The sequence below is a fragment of the Propithecus coquereli genome, unplaced genomic scaffold (assembly GCF_000956105.1).
Source record: "Propithecus coquereli isolate 6110/MARCELLA unplaced genomic scaffold, Pcoq_1.0 Scaffold944, whole genome shotgun sequence".
Taxonomy (NCBI): domain Eukaryota; kingdom Metazoa; phylum Chordata; class Mammalia; order Primates; family Indriidae; genus Propithecus; species Propithecus coquereli.
In genome coordinates this window covers 305183-320185 of record NW_012155774.1, presented here as the reverse complement: position 1 = coordinate 320185, position 15003 = coordinate 305183, and the positions used below count along the sequence as shown (strand labels likewise).

The 15003-nt window shown below is 56.0% G+C and overlaps 1 protein-coding gene across 1 annotated transcript in view; it reads left to right on the top strand.

Moving 5' to 3' along the window:
• The first annotated feature begins 629 nt into the window (after nucleotides 1–629).
• The window catches only part of PKP1 (plakophilin 1), a 47251-nt gene continuing 32877 nt past the window's right edge, over nucleotides 630–15003 (top strand). Inside the window, exons 1-3 of the mRNA XM_012664961.1 lie at nucleotides 630–802; nucleotides 2270–2569; nucleotides 12467–12570. Of these exons, the coding sequence (XP_012520415.1) occupies nucleotides 2368–2569; nucleotides 12467–12570 (306 nt within the window). The 5' untranslated portion in view covers nucleotides 630–802; nucleotides 2270–2367. The remainder of the gene's footprint in view (nucleotides 803–2269; nucleotides 2570–12466; nucleotides 12571–15003) is intronic.

The following is a 15003-nucleotide window of genomic DNA, read 5'->3' as shown; positions in this document are numbered from 1 at the left end:
GTCGTGTATACTTTATAGTACATTGGGGCCCTTATATAATCGGTGTGCACTGTACTTTAATGCCCATTTTACAGGACTTTTATAAGGGAGGCCGGAGAGTGTGGTGCAACGAGCACTGGACCAGGAGTCCCCAGGCCTGGTTAGAATGGAGGTTTTTCCACACAGTCCCTGGGGAGCTGCGGGCAGACCGCTTCCCCTCCTCACCAGTGACATTGGCAGCTTGGCCGGATGAAGTCCAAGGCTCTGTCCAGACCTGGCAGTCTAGGGCTGAAAGCAGAATGGTATAATCTTAAGCGATGAGAGAAGTTCACAGGTGTTTTGTATCTACCTGTGACACATTTTTGGTCACATCTCTGGTAGGAACACAACCCTCAGTTATCAAACTGTTTCTGTTAGAAACTATGATCTGCCTTATGATGACATAGTGTGCATGTGGCTACCAGGAATGCCTTCTGGGGAAATCCTGGGGCTCCCAGCATAGAACACCCGTTTCTCAGGAAGGGAGCGAGTGAGTGACCTTCACACCATCCCCGAAATGGTCGCTGCATTTTCTTGATCTTTCCTCGACATATGATTTCAACAAGCACAGATTTCTAATTGTCCCTTCCTCTGCAGATTAGAAGGGCAAACAAGATGCGAGGTGTGTGAGCATTTATGTAGATGACAGCAAGAGTGACGTTGGTGATGGCGTCACGCAGCTGGTGGAGCCCCAGAAACTAAGAAGCCGACCGGCCTGCAGGACGACACAGTTCAGGAATGGGCGTCCAGAATGCGAAGCCAGCGTCGTCGCGGAGTCCGGCACGTAGGTTCAGCATCGTTTGCTTTAGGAGGCAAGGCAGAAGGCTGTGCCTTTTGGAAAGATTTCCATCAAAGGACGTATTTTTAAAAATACTCGGCTCTTGTTGCACTCCAGATTCACTGCTGTGGATTTGTGAATTCACATGCGTCCCCAGGGGCGAGAGTGCATAGAGGAGGATGCGCACTCCGGTCCTCACTAGTCCACGGTGGAGTCACTTCAGGGGCGAGACAGCTCTCCTGTTTTTCAGTAAGGATCTGCGTAGGAGTCAAGCTAGACTTAATTTACCTTAAGTAAATTAAGGTAAACTAATTTTACCTTACCTTTACAGCTGTCATTCATTCATTCATTTAAAAATATTTTAAGGCCGGGCGCGGTGGCTCACGCCTGTAATCCTAGCACTCTGGGAGGCCGAGGCGGGCGGATCATTTGAGCTCAGGAGTTCGAGACCAGCCTGAGCAAGAGCGAGACCCCCTCTCTACCAAAAATAGAAAGAAATGAATTGGACAGCTAAAAATATATAGAAAAAATTAGCCAGGCATGGTGGCACATGCCTGTAGTCCCAGCTACTCGGGAGGCTGAGGCAGGAGGATCGCTTGAGTCCAGGAGTTTGAGGTTGCTGTGAGCTAGGCTGACGCCACGGCACTCTAGCCCGGGCAACAGAGCTAGACTGTGTCTTGAAAAAATAAAAATAAAAATATTTTAATTTTTTCCTGAGTGCCTAATATATGCCAGGCATTGTTTTGAGAGGACGTACGTACGCAGTTTCAGACAGAATCCACTGTTCATGTGGTTCTACCAGAGCATACCCACAAATGACAGGTGTACTGCTTTGTGGTTTTATATCTCCAGTCTGGCGCTTGGTATGGCCTTTCTGCCCCCACTGCCTTCAGACTGGAAGCTGACTTGGAGCAGAAGGGTTGTCCCCACGAGATCGAGCATTCCTTTTGGGCAGGAGCTGTGCTTCTGCCATCAGCCTGGGAGTCCCCGCGGGCTGAGCTGGTCTCTGCCATGGCCTCGGCACAGAAGGAGACGGGCGCCTGGCTCTCCTGGGCAGCCCGGGTCAAGAAAGACTCCTTTTTTCCTAGAGAGAAGCCTCCCTGGGCTCCTGAGCTGGGCGCATACTTTCTCTGTGAGCCGGCAGGAACAGGACAGAGGGGCGTCTCCCTGGGGCCCCAGGGCCTGCAACCTGTCTTGCTCACGGGGAGAGGGAAGGGAGAGAAAGGAAGCCAGGGAAGATGCAGAGCGTCTCACACTGGGGACTGGCGGCCCTGCCCCCCAAGAGCGCTGGCTCCCGCGGTGCCCTGCAGCTGCCTGTCTGAGCGCACAGCCCAGCGGAGTGGGTGGTGCAGGCGGGGTGGTATATCCTGTCTGACGGAGGGCGGGCCTCGCCAGTGCCCGACGAGCCAGGGTGGAGGCGCCAGGAGCAGCTGCCGGGAGCCCTCACGCGGACCACTCGCTCTATGGCCACAGGGCGCCGCTGAGAGCGAGAAGAGCCCGCTCCGCCGCCGCCGCCGCCGCCGCACCTCGCCGCCCTCCGCGCTCCCAGGCCCGGCCGCGCCTCCGCCACCATGAACCACTCTCCGCTCAAGACCGCCCTGGCGTACGAGTGCTTCCAGGACCAGGACAACTCCACGCTGGCTTTGCCGTCGGACCAAAAGATGAAGACAGGCACCTCGGGCCGGCAGCGCGTGCAGGAGCAGGTGATGATGACCGTCAAGCGGCAGAAGTCCAAGTCCTCGCAGTCGTCCACTCTGAGCCACTCCAACCGAGGTAAAGGCCGTGCGCGCCTTCCCAGCGTGCCTCGGCCCGGGGCGCATGCATCCTGGGGCCGCAGGGAAGCCAGGGGCTGCCAGCCCTGGGCAGGGCCTGCGATGAGTGGGAGCAGCCGAGCTCCTGGCCGGTTCCCACAGGGTGGAGCCGCGGGAAGCCCCACAAGGTCGACAACAACGGCGCGCTCCTGGGCAACGGTGGGTGGCTCCCTGGGGGACACTGCCAGGAGCATCTGTCCGGAGCCACAGGAGGCTGAGGATCTCCTGCCTGTGATCCTCCTGCCTGCCCAGAGCCCTGGGTCTGGACGGCTTTCTCTTTCCCATCCTGCTCCGGGGGTCAGTCCCGTGTGCTGTCTTGCCGGGCTGTCCTGGCGGCCATGGTTCCAGCACTCCCCGGGGGTTGTGTGCCACCCACCGTCCCTCCTGGGCTTCCAATCCCTGTACGTTCAGCCCCAGCCAGTGCCTAGCACCCAGGCCCGGGGGATCCCAGGCCCGGTGGGGCTGGGTGAGGATGTCACCGAGACCAAGGTGCTGGCTCAGGAAAGGCACTGCTGTGTGGGAGGTAGCACAGGGAGTGCGGACAAGTCCATGGCACTTACCAGGAGCTTCATGGGAAGAGGAGAGCCTGCTTGGAAGGTCACTGCAGGGCCAGTGAGCACCTTGAGATAGGGAAGGGGGTCAGGGATGTGCTTTGCCAAGCGTAGAAAACTCTCTTTCCCAAGCGTAGAAAACTCTCTTTCCCACGGCTTCTCCCTACCCAGCCAGCTTAAGTAGAAACAAGTGTCTTATGGGGACAGTAGAGAGTGAGAGTGGCAGGTTCCCCCAGGCTCAGGGAACGACTCAGCTGAGCCCCTCACTGGTACTTTTCCGGTCTGAGTGTGGGGAACAGATGCCTCCCACCGCCCTCTGTGACTGGGGGAGGCAGGATAAAGGGCTAGGACCCAGGAGACTCAAGGAGGAAGGAGCAGGAACTGACAGGGGCATTTGTGGAGACTTTTTAGACCCACTCTTTAGTACAAAGGAGTCCCAGCAAGAATGATGACGCGCAGTGAACAAACCTTCCGTTCGTTCGTGCTGCCCACTGCAAACCAGGTCAACTGAGATTAGGCCAGGCCCTTAGGAGAGGAGGAGGGGCCGGGATAATTGGGAGGAAGGAGACAAAGGAGACAGACCCCCGCCCATTCTACCGCCCCACACACCCCAGCTCGCACTTTCTACCTCTGCTGCTCCCCCCGTTCCTGAGTGGCCCCTGTGTAGAGCTGAGGGCGGGAAATGGCTGGTAGAGGACGTCCCGCGCCCCAGACCTAAAGGCCTTTGCTGTTCCGGGTGCCCTTTGCCCTGGTCTAGGCTCTGGCTCCTCTCCTGCCAGGTTTCCACTGAAGGTCATGCCGCCTCCAGAGCACTTGCCTCCTTCCCTTTCCTTTAGTGCCTTGGTAGCTGCTCGCTGGCTGCTTTGGAAGCAGCTTTGGATAACAGAGTGCCCCCATTTCTGGCTAGAGCCCCGGGCGCAGCTCAAGCCAACCTACTCTCTTCTCTACATAGGGCTCCCCTGTCCCATTCCCACTCCCAGTCCGTCCCAGTCTGAGGTCCTGGCTCATAGCTCCAGAAAGATCTCAAACTGGCTCTGGGTGCCCCAAACACCACTGATTCTTCCCACCTATTGGGCTGTTGGCTGAGTGTCTGTTTCTGGCCTTGGTCTTTGTGGGTAACATCTATCTGATGGGGTTTCCTTTGTTCCCTCTCTGTTTCTCCATCCCAAGATCCCCTGAGGGGCTTCAGGCAGGGGAGGGCTGCCCCTGATGGCTGACACATACCTCTGCAAGGAGGAGCCCTGTGGGTGTGTCCCCTCTACCCTCAGCCTCTGGGGAGGTTCCTGAAGGGGGCCAGTTTCCCCAGAGGCACCCTAGCTGGAAGAGGCAGTTGGGCCAGGTGGAGCTGGTGCTTCTGGTTTGTCTGGCTTTGTTTCCATCAGATTTCTCTGTCTTCGCCATCAGAAACGCCCAGGTGTTCCCTGTGTGCTCTGTGGCCACCTCCACTCACTCTGCTCCCTCTTTTTCATGGCGGTTTACATGTCATGAGTCTGCTTTGGTTCCTGGGAGGGAATGCGTTGGAAGGACCCTGCCCCGGGCCTTTTCTCGCCCCCTGGACAGACTCAAATTCTCCTTTAGTCCCCTCCCAGAGCAAAGAGTCGGTTTCTCTGGGTCTTTGATCTTCCTGTGGCTCCTGAGTCCCGTCACCGCTCCCAGTTAAGAAACCCTGCTCTGAACAAATCCAGCCACACCCACGGATTGCCTGGCGGAGTGGCCTCTGCTCCTTGTACCCCAGGAAGGACAGTCAGGACCAGCCACCATGATCCTGGTGCTAGACCCAGCTTTCCTCAGAGTCCTCTCCACTAGGGCTCTTTTACGTCTTGTCGGTGAGGGGGACTTGAGCCACTGAGGGCTGAAGGACCCCCATGGAAGGAGCCTGGAGCCAAATCCCTGTCCACCCAAGCCCTCCCTGAAATGGCAGATCAGACACACACCTTGCCCTGGTCATGAAGTCCCCAAGGAGGAAGAAGAGGGTCTCTTTGGCCTAGAGACCCTGCAGAAGGAGGTTGCTCTGAGTCTGCCTGCCCCTCCACACACACACACACACACCGTGCTTTCGGGACGTGCCTGTGTGGACCAGGTGCTCTTCCCAGACTGTGTGGGACGCAAGAGGAAACGCAGGGGGATGTCCTGTTCAGCAGCGCTCTGTCCTGGGGAACCTTGACCTCCCTGAGGGTGGGAAAGGCCCTCCAGGGGTGGACAATGAGCTGCCCTGTGTAGGGTGGGCTGGCACCAACCTGAAAGGAAACACCTTCCACCTTCCAGATCTTTATAACTTCGCTTGGAATTTCTTCCTAAAGCTTAGCCTGAATCTCACTTGATCCGCCCCCAAGCGCCCCCCACCACCACTGTGAGCGCACATCACGCGTGAAGTTGAGTGAAAGTTGTCCCCTTTTTCTCATCACTTCCTCCAGGGAAACCCTGCAGACCAGCACCGTTGCCTGGTTTGCGTCTCCCGCCTGCTCAGGCGTCTGTGATTTCTTATTTCGGCCTTGGGCCCGAAGTTCTCCTTCTCCCCTCTTCTCAGAAGCATTGCTTCCCGTCTAAAATTGCCAAGCCTCTATTTCTCTCTGGTCAGAGGTAGGGGTCGAGGGCGACGCTGGCCCAGGGGTGGTTCCTGTGTCTGTTCTGGCCCCTGGGGGCGGGCTGGTGCCAGCCCCACCGTGAGCACAGTGAAGGGGCCGCCTTCGGTGCTTCTCCTGATTGTGCGTGGCTGTGTCTCGGCGTGGACTTCTGCGCGAGGGAATGTGCTGCTCATTCTACTCCCTCGAAGGCTGTCCTTTCCTGACCGCAGACATCGCTGCTGGGGTTGTTTTCTCGGGACCAAAGCTGAGCTGGGAGAAGGTAAAGGGTATTCGCGCTTTAGCTTGTTCCAGCAGCAGAGCGTACTAATTACACTTCAAATGCACCGATTCTTGTTTCTTTACAATGTATCTTGGCTTGAAGTTGTAGTTTTAGGCAGAATTTCCGTTGGCCTGTTGTAACACATGCAAACATGCTGAGTATTCCAGGGTGTTTCCCAGCAAATGCTATCTCCCTGCGTCCTGCTCCTTTGCTGAGCTCGTTGGCAGAGACTTTTTAAAAAATACAAATTCCTCTCCTCCACATACCAAATTGGAGGTATCAATACACCAATTGTTCTAGGTTTAAAGATCTGGAAAGTGCTTCTGCAATGGGCATGATCCCTAGCAGGTGTGTGATATTTGAACAAAATAAAGTGGAGGAATGCTGGGTATCTTCATGTGAAGTTCTCTGTAGGCACCACATCACACACACACACACACACACACACGCATGTGTGCACACATACACCCCACACATGAACACACCCACCCACACCTGTACACACACCCCCTCCACCTCGCAGCTTGTGCTGTAGCAGGAGCCCGGCCTCGCGTCTACCGCTGCCTGGTGTGTGATCTTGGACAAGTCACTACCTTTTTGTAGGTCTCTGCAACCGTCAGAGGTTGGATTAGATCATCTCTAAAGTGCTTTGTTATGGTAACGCTCTTGGGAAATAGATTTTGTTACTCCTTACCTCCCCGAACCACTGGCCGGGATCCCTTGGCCGCTGCAAAAAGGCGCTTCCCCTCGAGGCGTGCCTCATTGTGCTCATAAACAGCCTGATAGGCAAAGAAAAAGAATCTTCTAATCCACTGTTCTCAAACTTGGCTACACATTGGAATCACCTGGGAACTGTAAAAAATTCAAATACTTGGGTCCTGTCCCAGAGATTCTCAGTGAGTCAGTGTGGAGGACAGCTGGCGCCAGGACTTTAAGGACTCCCGGGCTACTCTGATGTGCACAGTTTGAGAACCACCGTCCTGGTCCCCCCTTTCACTCACATGCAGACCCGCATGGGGATCACACCCATATAGTGACATGCACACATCTGTCTGTCTGTCTGTCTCTCTCTCTCTCACACACACATACATGCACACCACACACAGAGACACCTCATGTTGGAGTTCCTGGTGAGGGTTTCTCACTCTGGACCCCGGCCAGATACTGAGCCCCATTCCAGCCCCCACTACCCTGCCCCTGTGCCCGTCCTGTCCCCACAGATGCCCCCATGCTCTACCCGGTCCTCAGATTTGGTGGCGGCCACAAACAGATCAGCAGCAGCAGCAGCAACAGGATTCCGGCAGAGCCGGAGGAGTCATGTGGGCTGCTGAGCTAGAAGAGAGAACACAGGCCACAGTAGCCCAATTTGTTTTGGCATTTCTGTTCTGTATGGATGCCCAGGAAGAGGTCAAGAACCACATCAAAGTGCCTGGTGAGGTTGTGCTGAACTCCTTGCCCTCCTCCGGCTCCTGGAGGCTCCAGAGTAGGGGAGGGAGGTCTCCAGTGCTCCCAGCAGTCCGGCGGAGGGCACGGCCATTGTCTTCCCTGAAGGCGTGAACCTCAGCCAGCCAGCAGACACAGCGCCCCCCGCCCACTCTTAGACGTCTCTGAGGATATCGTCTAAGAAGTATCTTCCTGGCAGTTCTTGTTATCTTGTTTAATTCCCTTTGCTATGGGCCTAGCGCCTTGGTGGGCACTGCAGGTGGAAGAAGGTTCAAGGGGTGAAGTAGAGGATTTTCAAGGCTGGCGGGTAGTGGGCTTCCTTTCTCTAGCTTTTCATACCGAGGGGCAGGTGTGCTCTTGTCGGGTGTAGAAGCTAGAAAGGACATCAGCCTTATCGAGACAGATTCAGCAAGAAATAATAAACCTCCCAAGCAGCTTGCCCTGTGACAGGTCCTCCTAACTAGCAAGAGAGGGATGCGGGTGGGGAGGGAGAGCAGAGAAAGGGGATTTCACATGACCTCTGTCCCGAGGGCAGCCTGTTGGTCAGGCGGAGCCTTCTCTGTGTAGAACCTGGTCCCGGCATTGGGGTGTGGGGTGCGGATCTAGCAGAAGTGGAGCTCCCTTGTTTCAGGGAGCTCCCGGCTTGGCTGGAGAGACCCAGGCCTTGCTTTCTGGGAGAAGGGTGCACAGGTGCACACCCTGCCCCCACCCCCCCCACACACACACACAGAGTGTGCAGAAGCCACACTCCGAGAAACGCCCGAGCCAGCGCAGAGTAAGTGTGGCACCTGGGCAGAGTGCTGACGTGGTTATGCTGAGGCTCGGGGTGCCCAGGGCTGGGTGGGGTGGATTTTAAGAGAAGCTGACTTTTGTGCAAGGTTTTGAGTGCAGGGGGAGGGTTCGAGAAGAAGAGAAAGAACGTTTCAGGTGCAGTGGGCGTGCCCTATTTGAGAGCTGGAGGTGGAAGGGGTGAGTCACCTGCGAAGGTTTGCTGCCCCGCTGGAGAGAGCAGGCCACGTGTCCTACAGGAGGAGCTGCCTCCGTTTTCAAAGGTTCTGTAGGTAGAAAGCTTGGGTCGCGCTGATGACACAGAGGGAATCAGCCGGTCGTGTCTAAGGCACCAAAGGGCGGCAGCACGTCAGGACGCCGATCGTCTGAGTGGTGGTTTCCGAGACTGTTTTACCTCTGACAAGCGATGCAGACAGAGCCGCTGCTGTTGCTTGTGTCCTAGGGAGAGCAATCTGTGCTCTGAGATGTTTGCCCTCTGACCCCGGGGTGCCGTGGCTGGGCAGACGCCTCCTGAGAATCGGCTGCCAGCGTCGCCGAGGAGCCACCTTTGCTCATGACGCACGCGCCCATCTGGGGAGAGCAGTGGGAAGGCAGATGCGTGGCTGGAGGATGGGGTGACTCTGTGGGGTGAGCTGGGTACCAGGACCCCTCCCCTCCCCCCCGGCACCTTGGGTTTGCCCCATCCACCCACCAGGGACCTCTTTGGGTGGGAGGAGGGCCTGGATGAGCAGCATTCAAGGACGCTGACCCCAGCCTGCAACAACGTGGGCACGGAGCCTCCGGGCACCAGGCACCAGAGCGCCTGCGCCACAGGGGCTGGGCAGGGGACAAGAGCTCGTCGACAAAAAGGGCCGGCTCCGGCCGGTTAGGCCCAGCCCCAGCCGGAGCAGCGCCCTGTGCCCAGGTCCCAAGGAAGAAGAGACATGACTGGTGCTTCAGAGAGTGCCCGAAGTCCGTGGTGGTGGGGACTGGCGCAGGCATGGGAGGGAGATGGGACCAGGTGTCATGCATCAGGAAAGGCTTGCTAGAAGTGAGTTCTAGAAACGTCCAGGACCAGGTGGAAAAGTAAGCTATCGCTTCTCATTAGAAGCCCCATGTTCTTGCTGTTGAACTCGACTTTTACAGCAGTGGTCCCCAACCTTTTTGGCACCAGGGACCGGCTTCATGGAAGACAATTTTTCCACGGCCTGGGTATGGATGCGGGGGTGGGGTGCGCTCAGACAGTGATGCGCAGCCTGGTTCCTAACAGGCTGAGGACTAGGGGTTGTGGACCACAGCTTTACAGGACATTGCTGACCAGACAGACACCCCGGGGTCAGGAGAGGGGGACAGCAGTTCTGTTGTGGGAGCAGCACTCTTACAGACAGAGCTCACCTGCCACCTGCACCCCTTGGTTATCTGGGACACTGCAAGGTGTGACTTGAGTGGTGTGACTTCAGCTTTGTGACAGTTCTGGACTCCTATTCTCCCTTGCCACCTCCATCCTGCCCTGAGTGCTGCTACCTTCTGCCAGAGCAGCTGTGCAGGCTGGCGTGATGGCAGCCTCGCTCTCACAGGAGTCGGGGAGACCCCCAACTGCAGATGTCTCTTAGGGGATGCCTTCGGAAGCTGCCTGGAGGGGCCTGGAGGCCTTGGCCCAACCAGAAGTGAGAGTGACAGCTCACACCTGTCTTCACCAGAGTCACTGCTGGGACACGGGGACTGGCTTTGGGAATTCCACCTCTACCTCTGTGTGTCCATGGGTCCACCCCTGCTTCCATGGTAGAGAGGCCCCCACCTTCAGAGGGAGAAGAGTGGGTGAGAGGAAGGTGGGCAGGTGCAGGGCATGGAGGGAGCAGATGCTTCGTCTGACGACCCAGAGGGACAGTGCCCATGCTGGCAGATTCCCTCCTGGAAGGCATGGAGGCCAAGATGGGAGCCCCCCTCCCCCAAGCCTCTCCTAGCAGGAGTCCTCCCTGCCTGTCACCACCCCCGATCTTCCACCCAAAGCAGCTGGCTGACCCCATCTGCCCTTTAGTGACATCTGCCTGCTCACAAGGCAAGAGCCAAACAAACGCCGGCCTGCTGAGCCTTGGAAGGGATGATGGGAGTGGGCTGGACAAAAGGGAGGTGGGCGAGACCCGGCGTAGGCCACCAAAAGTCCTGACCATGCACGTGCCTGGCTGCAGCCCCCTTCCCTGCTGAGCACCAGCCTGAGTGGCTGAGCCCACGGGATTGCCTCCAGCCTCCGCCTCGCAAGGCGGTCTTTCCCAAGGAGCAGCCGCCGAGGGAGGGGAGGGACGAGCTGCTGCACTCAACAGGGAGCTTGGAGGAAGTCAGAGGCTCAATGGGCCACGTCCCAGCATCTCAGGATGTCACTCACGGGGGGAGGCCCTTCCAGAGTTGGGCCTGGGCCTGGAGCACGGGGGAGGCCTCTGGGAGGACCCCGAGGCAGGTGGCAAAGGTGTAGCCTTTGATGTCTGTCCTTCCTCCTCTCCTCGTAAGTGGACCTCTACCTCTGGAGGACAGGAGTCGGGCTTCTCGGAATGCCGTCAGGCATGTGTCACTATAGTCACACCACCGTGGAACGTTGGAATTGTATGGGGCCTTTGGGGTGTATAGAGGCCACCACCCTCTTTTGACTGAAGAGGAAGCTGAGGCCAAGAGAGAAAGAGTGGCTTGCCCACGTGTCAGAGCCAGGACCAATTTCGGCACCTCCAGGCTCCCAGGACAGGTTGTGTCTGCCATAGCCCGAGAGCCCTCATGTCCAGGTGGTCCTCCCCACCAGGGTGGGGGCAGGGAATTGGGCAGTGCCCTGTGCTGTGGGATATGGTGGTCATCTGGCACGGGACGGAGGAGATGGCACCAGGCAGCGATGCCTGCCTCCTTCCAAAGCTGCCCCTCTGCTCTTCCCTCTACTCCCAGCTCAGATATTTCAGCCCCCAAGGGAAAGGCCGGGGAGTCTGAGTGGGTGTGGCGGATGGGGAGGAGCTAGTTTAGCCAGGCGAGATCACCGTCAAACCCTTTTCCCCTAGAAGGGGTTTCTGATGGGGGAGTCTGACCATCGCGTTAGAGAAAAGGAGCGCATCCCTCTTGGGACGTTCTCCCTGGAACCCACCTACCTTCATTCCCAGAGGCCGTCATGTAACAAGAGTATGGGGCAGGCCTTGCTCTGCGTGTCCAGGCCACGGAGCCAGGGCTTGCCCTTGTGGAGCTCACTGGGCAGCCAAGGGAATGGGACACCAAGCAAAATGAGACTTTGGCTACAGAGGTCAGGACAGTATGTGTTTAGAGGAGGGAGAGATTGCCTTGAGCAGGGCTGATCAGAAAGGGCTTCCTGGAGGAGGTGGCGTCTTGAGCTTGGCTTGGAGAGATGTGTGAGATTCTATAATTGTGGCAGAGGAGGGAAGGCAGATTCGGCAAGGACAGTGGTGTGAGCAAAGTCATGAGCATGTTGCCTTTGGCCATGTTTCAAAGACACGAGGACAGCGAACAGACCAGCTTGCTCAGAGTTGAGGCTGTTCCTTAGCGCCCCCCTGCCATTGGTGAAAGGGAGAGGAGGGGGGTGGCCCCCCCGGGGGCCCAAATTCCATTCTGCTTTCTGTGATTCAAAGCCACTGTGCCACTAATAACCCTAATGACACTCTGTTTTCCCATGGAGCCTGTCATTTGTGGGTCTCCGAGCACTCCAAAAACATTAATTAATCCTCACCGGGCCTTTGAGGTTGATTGCCGGCTAGAGCACGTTGGAGGTGAAGGAAGGGGCGGACGCTTACCTGGTCACTGGTAGGGGCCAGGCTGAGAACTGAATCCGGAATCCTTCCCTGAATCAGACTAATCAGCCGTCGCTGCTGGACCAGGAATGTGGGGGTCCTGCCTGCCTCCCCGAAGTGGGAAGCTGATCCTTGTGGAACGCGGCGTGGTGATTCCCTGGGATGGAATGGCAGCGCTCCAGGGCCCTGCAGACCAGCTCCTGACCTGTAGGTGCCAAGCTACTCCAAGCAGCAGGGAAGCCATTAGGCTCCCGGGAAGGGGACAGCAGTCTTTGGTGGCCCTTCCCTTGGCCCTGGTAGTGGAGGATGTGGAGCTAGATGGAGGTGACCTGCAGATGACATTCTGCATCCCCCTCCTCCAGGAGCTCAGACCTGGTCTTCTCCATGGGCAAGGTGGACCATGCTCAAGTGCTGCCCTGGGGAAGAGGGCTGGGGAGGACCACAGCCATCCCGTCCTAACCTCCTTCCTCCGCCCTCCAGGTTCCATGTATGACGGCCTGGCCGACAATCACAACTACGGCACCACCAGCAGGAGCAGCTACTACTCCAAGTTCCAGGCGGGGAATGGCTCGTGGGGATATCCGGTAAGGAACTGCTTCCACTCCGAAAGACCTGGGGTGTTTGTGGGGTTGGTTTTGGGGTTGAGGGTGGAGAAAACCTGCACTGTTGCTAAAGAGTGAAACAGGCTTTGGTCCATGAGCTGAGGCCCATCAGCTCTGGCTAGATCTGTTTGCTGGGCCGATATTTCATTAGGTGACTCCTGGGCCGATTTGGTATTTTTGAATGTCTCCAATGAGAACATTTTAGAAAAATCATTAAAAAAGAACAGCCAAAAAAGTCCATTTCCCAATACGATCATGGATTTGGGGAAAGTTTGAATTCCTGAGGTCCATTTGTGGACCAGTTTAGATGTTTCTAGGAAAATCCTGAAGGGGAATCTCTCTTCGGTCTGTGCTGTGGCTGAAGAGGGGACTCTAGAAGGTCCCGGTGGCCAGGAGAGCGTGTCCACGGTGGGGACTCCTGCGTGTGAGGCTGAGTGCCAGAGCAGTGTGTTGCTTGAGCTTATAAATCAGACAAATTTGGGTTCAGATTCTAGCTCTGCTACTCACACTGAGCATGTGATTTTGGGCAAACTACTTCAAACTCTGGGCCTCAGTTTCTGCACATGTGAAGTGGATATAACAAAGACTACTTCAGGGAGTTGTTTTCAGGATTAAATGAACTAATGTACAAGAAAAAAACTGATGACAATAATTCTTAAGATTATTTTTTATTAACATGGGTGGGGATTATTCTAGATCCTTTAATCCTGGCTGCCAGTCTTTCTAAGTGATCTCAACCTACTCTACTCACCCATCCATTTACTGAGAAAATATTTGCTGAGCTCTAACTCTGTGCCAAGCCCCGCAGTAGATGCTCTGCATACAACTATACCAGCCAGCGCCGCGGTGGCCTTCTACTCTAAAATCAGGGGTGTTGGGCTAGATGGCACCCAAGGTTTCTCCTAGTCCCAAATTCTATGACTGTCACGAATTTTTGCTGATTCAACATTAGCCTATAGTGTTCTTGGGAATTCTTTTGTGAAGCCCTCAAGACATTGTCAGAGGGGAATAAAGGCTGCTTTTCCCCAGTAAGGTGGGGCTCTGTCTTTGTGGGGCTGCAGGATTTCAGCAGCATTTGCTTTGGGTCACATTGCTGACACATGTCACTCCTGGTTGTCAAATGTCCCGGATTCTGGAAAGGGAGTGGGGGTTGGTTTAGGAATTGGGTTTAGGAGTCGTCTTGATTCCTTCCTTCCTACATTCTTGTTGGGGCTAATTTTGGAGGTTATGTCTTTCCCGCATGTTACAGGTTGGGGACTAACGGGAGGGATGGGCTAGGTTTGCCACAAATTTACTTCCTTTGCTTTTTTTCTGATTCTTGTTGTCAACTGACACCCTTATTGCAACATAGATACAGCTGACAGAGCCCAGTAAGCTGGTAGATCAGGCGCAGATGTGGATAAAGGGCTGGGACACAAAGGTGATGACCAGGCAGACGAGAACATGGCTTAGTAATGCAGTGTAAAGGGATTGGTTGAAACCCAAGGAGGGCAGATCACTGGACCAGCCGTCAGAATGAATAATTATGCTGATAATACAGACGTTTACATGTCTTTACATACATGATGTTAACCACATCAGAGCCTAGAAGGCTTAGGTTCTAGTCCTGGTGCTGCCACTCTCTGGCTCTGTGACTTTAGATAAAACTATTAACCTCTCTGGATCTTAATTTTCTCATCTATAAAATGGGAGTGATGGTACCCGTGTGCCTACTTCACTCAAAAGTCAATGTCATATTACATTAACTGTGAGGTGTTATCACCTGGGTAGTGTAACCATGGAAATTTGTGACCAAGAGCTGTAGAGGAACTCTTTAGGGGGAGATGTTTCTTTAAAAACTCCCCCTGTGGCCCACGTTGAGCACTTTGCTTCTGCTGAATTGGCTCGATCCTCAGCTGTCTCACTAGGTTTAATGCTTCCAAACTGTCCCCACCCCTCCCTGTGCCCACTTCCTGACAACCAGTGAAAATCCCTGTCCTTCTCCACACCCCAAGGCCCAACCCTCCTTGCCCCTTCTTCGCTGGCGGGACTGCAGACATGACTCACACCGGGTAGCTGCTGAGGCACGTCGGAGAGGCTCTGGGAACAGGGAAGAGCCGGGCACACAGCGGGATGGGGCAGAGGGAGGGGGCTGCGTGGAGAGGAAGTGGAGCAATCGATCTTGGAGCCAGACATGTAATCAGCCAAGGACTGGGCAAAACCAAACGGGATCCAGGCTCAGGGAGAAGGAGAGCAGGGGGAGGTAATGAGGCCGGTGGCGTGAGACAGCCCCGCGCCGTGGGATTTTCCCATGGGTGGCACGGCTGGCACGGGACCATCTTACTCCCCCCCGGGAAAGGCAACATGGCGGCAGGGGCCGGGAGCGCGGAGCGGAGGGTGCGGTCGGTCTGCGCGCGGCGTCAGCATGTTCTCAGG